The sequence below is a fragment of the Pavona decussata genome, unplaced genomic scaffold (assembly GCF_977016875.1).
Source record: "Pavona decussata unplaced genomic scaffold, jaPavDecu1.1 SCAFFOLD_260, whole genome shotgun sequence".
Classification (NCBI taxonomy): Eukaryota; Metazoa; Cnidaria; class Anthozoa; order Scleractinia; family Agariciidae; genus Pavona; species Pavona decussata.
The window spans coordinates 227,501-235,000 of NW_028145663.1; the positions used below are offsets into that span (position 1 = coordinate 227,501).

Below are 7,500 nucleotides of genomic sequence, written 5' to 3' on the forward strand. Positions count from 1 at the left end.
ATTTTGTCAGGCATAGAACCAACATCACACAGGCACAGTGGCGGCAACAGACATGTAACCAGTAAAAGATTGCTTTTACCGGTATAGCAGCACCTTTCACAGTAATCTTTGTGTTCCAATTTCTGCCATGAATTTCTGATAAGTTTTTGCTACCTTTTAAATTACTTGGATTTGTGCATGTACAGTAATTGTGCAGTGCTAGAAAAATAACCATACTCCCCCCCGGAAGTATTTTTTGTTTTGCACCCCACCCCCTCCCCCTAGGAATTTCCAGTTAAGCTTCATACAAAGTCTTCCCATATAGCCCACCTGCGTCATCAGATTATGAAGTACCTCCCCTCCCCTGGGTTTTATTTTTCCAAGTACAGTATGCCTTTGTCACTGAATGACGTGTAAATTACATAAAACATGTCAACACATTTCTTTTCTTACTTATACCTCTCATAGACATTGAAATCCTAGGCAGTATGCAGCATGTAATTGTCTTATGAGTCAACCTAGTTTAATGGCCAAGCTGCTCCCATGAGTCTCTTATAGCTCAGTGTTAGGGAGTCTGGACTTACCTCTACTAGTAATCAGAAGGTCATAGATCTTGTAGTTGCGACCCCAGTTGGGAGAACTCAGATTTTCTTTTCCCAAGTTTCCCAGTGTCACTGACTGATGACTAAATATGTATCTTTCAATTCTTTCAGGTTTCAAAGGTGTTCTTGGAAATATTTGAGTGCTTGGATATTCAAGGAGTTATTTTCCTTCAGACAGTAGTCAATTTTGTAAGAATAAATTGTGGATTAATGATAAAAATATTATAGTTACAAAGTTTTTGGTATCCCTTGTCAGTAAGAATTGACAGTGTTGACTTTTTGTAGTGTGGTTATGGTTATTAAAATTACTGCTCCTCCATCAAACATTCAGGGTTGGGGTTATAAAGGAAGTTTCTTTATAACCCAGGCCCTTCAGTTATCTGCCTAACCTACAGATCAGATGTAAGGAAAAGCAGGGATGGTGCTGTGGTGAGAGCACTTGCCTCCCACCAATGTGGCTCGGATTTGATTCCCGAACTCGGCGTCATATGTGGGAACTTGAGTTTGTTGGTGGTTCTCATCCTTGCTCCTGGAGGTTTTTCTCAGCGTAGTCTCCAGTTTTCACCTCTCCTCAAGAAACCAACACTTCAAAATTCCAATTAGATCTGGAAAGTGGCCCTAATTAGTGCTCTGTGCTAAATACAAATTAACATTGACATTGACACTTAAAGAAAGTGATTTAATACCAAGTCACAACAAGACCATTAATTTAAACGTGCATGTATCAGTTGGCTTGAGTACATGTAGCTGCATGGTAAGAGTGGTGTAATACTTATACACCCCTACCACAAGGTCAATGCATACAGCTTGATACATACACTGAATCCTTTTCAAAGTATATTTCTCTTTTTCAGCAACACTGCCCTCTTTGCAACAACTAAAGTTGCTGGCACCACTTTAATTAATGGTCTTTTACTCAGTTGAGACTGTTACAGGAGTCAAGCTACACCCTAAATTGTAGAAAAGTCTGGAAGCAGCCCTCTCAAAATGTTTTATAATATAAGGCAACCCAAAAGGAGAAGTAGACAGGAAGAGCTAAGTCCAAAGGGATCTTGGGGAATGTTAATGTGAACTGAGCAGAAAATCATCAAGTCTGTACATGTAAGGCGACAAAATTGCTGGCTTGAGAGGGCTGAAGAAGCTCAAAGTTTAAGGGATCATTCAAAAAAATTAATTAATAGGCTTTGGAAAGATAATTGGCTTTGTTTTAAGGGAATTGGTACATTTTTGCTTCTCTACATGTACATGTACAGTGTACATGTCGTGCATGTGTCAACTAACACCATGTTATGTGTCAGTCAAACTAGAGGGAAACACAAAATTATGCATTTGTTGTTGTAACATGATTTCCAGATGGTTTGGCAGATCATAACACCCCCAACTTTCATTGAAAATTTCAGCCGAGCTAAAGTGAGGCCTATCTGCTAGTTTTTATGACAAGTTGTCAGAATAATTTTGCTTTTGTTAGGTCCAGCACCAAGGAGGAAGAAAGCTTCATACTCAGCTGAGGAATCTTGTGAATGACAGCAGGCAACAGTGCATAATATTCAGTAACGAGTTCTGTGATGGTGCATATATTTCTCGGCAACCAGGGGAGTCTTTAGAAGATTGGCATTGGAGGTTTGTTGTCATTAGGATCTTGTTTTGATGTTGCTACGTACATGTAGAAATCATACAAAAGCATGTGTTTTGTTTTGTCATACCCAGTTCAGATTTTATTATTCAGTCAGTAACACAGCTGGCATACTTGGAAAAAAGAAATCCGAGTCCTCCCAACAAGAGGCAAGCCTACACTGTATGACTTTCCATAGTTTGGATGCAATACCACTGAACTATGGGAGACTCATGGGAGCTACAGTATAGGCCATTTAACCATGGCAGGTTCATAAATATTATTATGGTAAACATCCTGCATACTGCTACATATACATGTAGGATTTGAATGTCAATGAATCCAACTGCAGTTGGATATGTTGTAGGTTAAAATGAATCCCAGGTTAAAATGATTTCAATCTAGGTTGATTTGTATTTTCCTTTGTTTCAGATGTAAATTACCCAACCTTAACAAAGGAAAATACAAATCAACCTAGGTTGAAATCATTTTAACCTGGATTCATTTTAACTTACAACAGATATGCATGCATATCTCAGAAAATGCATGTTTTTCTGCTCAGTAGTTCAGCTGATAATGATGGTGTGATAGTGTTAGCAATGATAGTGTTGTAATGATGGCAATTGATGTAAGTGATAGCCGACCACTGTTTTGGCTTAAGTGGTTACAGTGTAAACCTTGAATCCCTGCCGAGTTGCAACCTGTTGATGAGTTACTTGTAACACTAACAACTTTGCCACTGTCAATGCTGGAGAGACTCAAGTGTTTTTTTTTTTTTTTTTATTTCCTGTACATGTACAACCTACACTGTTTGTAAATTTTTTGCAGGTGTGTTTACAATGGTGCCGTCTGGTACCATAGCCATTTAAAGCATGCTGTTCCTGTTGTCGTACTAACAGAAGACCACCAGGTACTTCAGTCACTTTTTGATGTGTTTATTTCCTTCTCATTGCAGTCGTGAGTTGAATTACAGGTGATGGTCATGGGGATAACTACATGTATGATAATTATGCAAATGATAAATATTTATAAATAAATCAGTTATTATGTAGCATGGCTATGATTTAATCATAATACTAGTAATAATCAAAGATTAGGGATTGCATTCAATGATCTTGATTTCAGGCTCTCTCTCCTTTGCCGAGTTGGTGATGATGTTATCCATCCCTGCAAAAAATATATATATATATCAGGGGGATGCCAGATGTGCATCTCAAGATCCATCCACTCATTCTAACAATCAATGTTGTTCCACGCAATCTTGAATCCAATCCCTATTAGGAGTCAATTCTTCCTACACTGTATGTCAAACACAACAAGCTGTCAATAGATCATTTTGTAGCAGTGAAGCACGGCTTACTGTTTGCATCAATAATCTATTTTAATTTAAGAAAATTTATCCAGATCTTTTTTTTTTTTTTTTGATGTTCTTGCCAGGCTGTTACAAGTTATGGAAACAGGAGTGTTGGTGTGTTTGTTATGAATATGGAGAACTACCTGGCAACTTTCTACCCTGGCAGTCAAACTGTCCATGAACTATACTATTCCCTTGCTGCTGTTAGTGCTGAATTGAAGGAATCAGGTAATAAGCTAAAAGAGCAACATAAAAATTAGTGTATCTTTACAATGTAGATGCTAGGGCCTGGTCCAGTGATGCAAGCAATTTGTTCTGAAATACCAGTTTCCTTGTTTGACTATTTATGGTGATTAATTTTAAATAAATCAATAAATAAACTTGTAAATAAACAATGAACAAACAAACAAATAAATAAAAACAAATTATAATGAATTGTATTTTAGCAACTTTACATATCATCATCTCTAGTACACTGTATGTAAAAAAAACAACAACAACAACAACAAAGAGGAGTCACTGTGCTTGCTTTCACATTAGGCTGTACACAGTAGCTACGTGCAGTTTGTAACTTAACTTTGCCAGCAAGTGACATCAGTAATGTTAACAAGCCTTAGCCTTAAGCAAGAGGCACCCATGAGTTTCAGAATCTTTATTGTCTTACATGTACAATGTATTCTTAGCAATAGAATGTGTGTTATTTTTGTCATAGCAAAACAGTATTACAGTGTACATTCCTTAAAATTGCCAAAATTTTTCAAAATTAATGAATAGTAGGGCATTACAGTGTTATCTGTTTGCTTTTTACCTGAAAACAGATTTAAGTAGTGATTCTGTGAAAATATTAAATTAAATTTATTAAATAATGATTAGATTTGTGTTTATTAGAATGAGTGGAAAGTGTTCAGTGTATTCAGATTAGATTACCATGATCTCTTTACAGTTACAGGTTAAGTTACATCCTATGCTATTGCTTGTGTGATATTGATTAGTATTTTTATTTTTATCGTTTGGATACTAAAAAAAAAAACACTGAATAAAACTAAAAACAAACATAAAAACAATCATTGCTACTCTAACACCATGCATTACCCTCTCTCCAGTAAACAGCCACTTTTTAGATTTGAAAAATTAATAATATTAGGCTATGTTCAGTTCTTTTAAGAACTTTTAAAAGAGTTCATCATGTTTTTAAGGTTATTTCCACAAAACAAAATCAAAACAAAGAACGTCCGCAAGTCATCCCAAAATTGACTTTTGCAAATATTTAAATTGTGTAATATATATATATTTTTACCTTATAAATTTCAGGCAATGAAACAGTAACAAAGGAATATTTTGAGTACTTACCAGTGGAGGTTCTGGAAGCTGGAATAAAATCTGTAAGTAGAATACTGTGCTAAGGACTCTTGTCTTAGTGGTGAGTTGAAATTCATTTATGATGCACAAAGTTCTTGCAGATAAAGGGAAACTTTTAACCTTTAAAAGTGTGTTACCGTTAAGACTGCCAAAGCATTTATTTTTTTTAACTTTCAGTGAGCTGTATTGTTAGTCATAGTGTGTTGAACTTTTGATCTGAAATGAAAGTCAGTGTGTTTTAAGTGTTCGGCTTTCGGGTGAATGTCCTTTTCGTAGCCAACATTTGATAAAAAAAAAACTAACAGAATGTTAGCAATAACCCTGTGATAAGCTCTCTGTGGGTGGAGGGCGACCTTACGGACGTAAGCCAGTTGAGGTAGGAGATCAGCTCTTCACTCAAATAAGCCTGGTTTTGACTAGGAAATAAGCATAAGCATAACTGTAAGCATAAGCATCAAACTAAGCAAGCGAGAACACTACCTACATAAGCATACAAGGAGAGATGCACGCGCAGAAAACCATTTGTTGACAGAGTTCTCGATACCAGCTCCCCTCGATGAACATTAAGCAAGATGGTGGACAAAACGGTTGACTGCCTTGTGCTTGTGTCGCAGGTTTTGTCACTTAATTGCTTAAGTGGCGTTTGTGCTTCTGCTTCTGCTTCTGCTTGTCCCAGTGAAAACCAGGCTTAAGGCTTGTTTTGACTAGGGGAGGGGAGGGGGGGTCAGTAAGTCCCTAATGAAACCTTTATACCTATTTCAAGAGGGTGACATCTGAATAACACTCAGTAGAAAATAAAGTGGTTTCTTTCCAAGACGTAAATTAACACTACAGTCTTAATCTTCTGATTTGTCCGCTGCCAATTTGTATTCTTTGCAATGAGTGAAGTGGACTCTGAAACTCAATGAAGCCAATGAAATTCAGCATCTTGGATATACAAGTAACATTTTGCGTTCTTCTTTAACAGGGTCGGTTTTTGCAGGGATGTCTGAATGTCAACAAACATTGTGCACAAGACGAGGCATTTGTTCAGAAGTCTGGGTTAGTTGTTTTCATCAGCGTTTAGCTTGTTAATCAAATGTACCCCCATGATAACGGGAAGCATATGCTACTCTGGGCACTTGTTACTGAAGTCTTGGAAATACAATTATTTGTTGAACAATAACGATTACTTTAGAGCGATTCTGAGTGGAGTGTCGTGAAACCAAAGCCAAGGCAATTGCTCTGGCCAATCACGACCGTTGCAAACAGCTCGATAAACCAATCAGAATGCGAACTTCTTTAAGTACATGTAACCGGTTCTAAGCGCAGGAAAAAGCGTGCGAGCGAGCGAGCGAGTCACGGTTTGTTTTAGTTTTGCTTCCCATTGGTTGGGACAGTGGCGCGTGTTTTGCTTACCAATGACAGAGCGTAGTAGAGCAAAACAAAAACAAACGCGATATTAGGGAGCTTAAGAAAGGACGACGGCGACGGCAACGACAACGCCACAAAACAATAGGTTTAATGAGGGAAAACAATCGCCCTGCACGTGCATTTTACAATTTGGTGCATTTCTCTGCTGTCCTCTGCAAAACAACAACGGAAATGACCAAATTCAGAGAACGTGGACACACCACGGTGAACTTTTCAATTTCTTTCTTAACTTGAACGCCACTCCTACCAATTTGGCTCCTGGATAGTTCGTCCTTTCTGTAGAGCTTCAGCGAGTTGAAGTAATCACGAAGTAGCACAATTGAAATAAAGTCGTAAATTAACATCTAACAAGACCAATCTGATTAATTTATCCCCCCCCCCCCCCCCCCCTTTTTTTCCTTAGGGAGAGTGTTTCAAGCAGCAAAGACTCATTAGATTCCGATGTCATAATTTCTGGCATGGTGAATAGGTACAGTAATCACTTAAGTAGCTGTTTATTGATGAACATTTAATAAATTATTAGCTGTAAGACTTATTTTCTTGCTTACGTTGAAGCTCCAAGAAGGCGTTGACATCATTATTAAGTTGGAACGCTGCATGCATACTTGTGTGCCTTTCAATTCAAACTTATCCTTCACGGAAGATAGTGCGGTTTTCAATCGAGTGTCGTAAAACCAGAACCAAAGTAATTTCTCTGGCCAATCATAACACTGAGACGTAAACACCACAACCTACCAATCAGAACACGAAACAAATACATGTACCAGGCGTCAAGCGCGGGAAAACGCGTTCGAGCGAGTCATGATTGGATTTGGCTTTGCTTCTCATTGGTGGAGAAAGTTTTACTAACCAATCACAGAGGGTAGTAAAGAAAAACCAAAAAAAAAACGCGATAGTACTTTCGACACTCAACTAAAAACCACTCTATACCAGATTATGAATTCGTTCCTTTGCATTAAAGACATGTAAAAAGAACAAGAACAGCAGTACTAATGTTGCAGAAAAGAGTTTTAAAAAAATCCTAGTAGTTCTGTGTACGTTTTAAGCTCAGGAAATCAAAACTATTAAGACCATGTCCCTGAACCACAAGACCACTCTTCACAAACAGGATTGCTATTTAATCAAAAACACCATTTTAAGTCTATGGATTAACAAAGACTGCTAAAGTTTTGCAAGTTTAC

At 37.5% G+C, this 7,500-nt stretch overlaps 2 protein-coding genes across 2 annotated transcripts in view; both read left to right on the forward strand.

The window, feature by feature from the left end:
* Positions 1-7,500, forward strand: part of LOC146456102 (coiled-coil and C2 domain-containing protein 2A-like) — a 266,183-nt gene that overhangs the window by 170,874 nt on the left and 87,809 nt on the right. The gene's annotated exons all lie outside the window — the stretch shown is intronic.
* Positions 1-7,500, forward strand: part of LOC146456112 (DIS3-like exonuclease 1) — a 35,415-nt gene that overhangs the window by 2,632 nt on the left and 25,283 nt on the right. Inside the window, exons 3-9 of the mRNA XM_085093487.1 lie at positions 693-770; positions 2,050-2,201; positions 3,022-3,103; positions 3,631-3,775; positions 4,859-4,929; positions 5,874-5,947; positions 6,723-6,788. Coding sequence (XP_084949613.1) covers positions 693-770; positions 2,050-2,201; positions 3,022-3,103; positions 3,631-3,775; positions 4,859-4,929; positions 5,874-5,947; positions 6,723-6,788 — 668 coding nt within the window. The remainder of the gene's footprint in view (positions 1-692; positions 771-2,049; positions 2,202-3,021; positions 3,104-3,630; positions 3,776-4,858; positions 4,930-5,873; positions 5,948-6,722; positions 6,789-7,500) is intronic.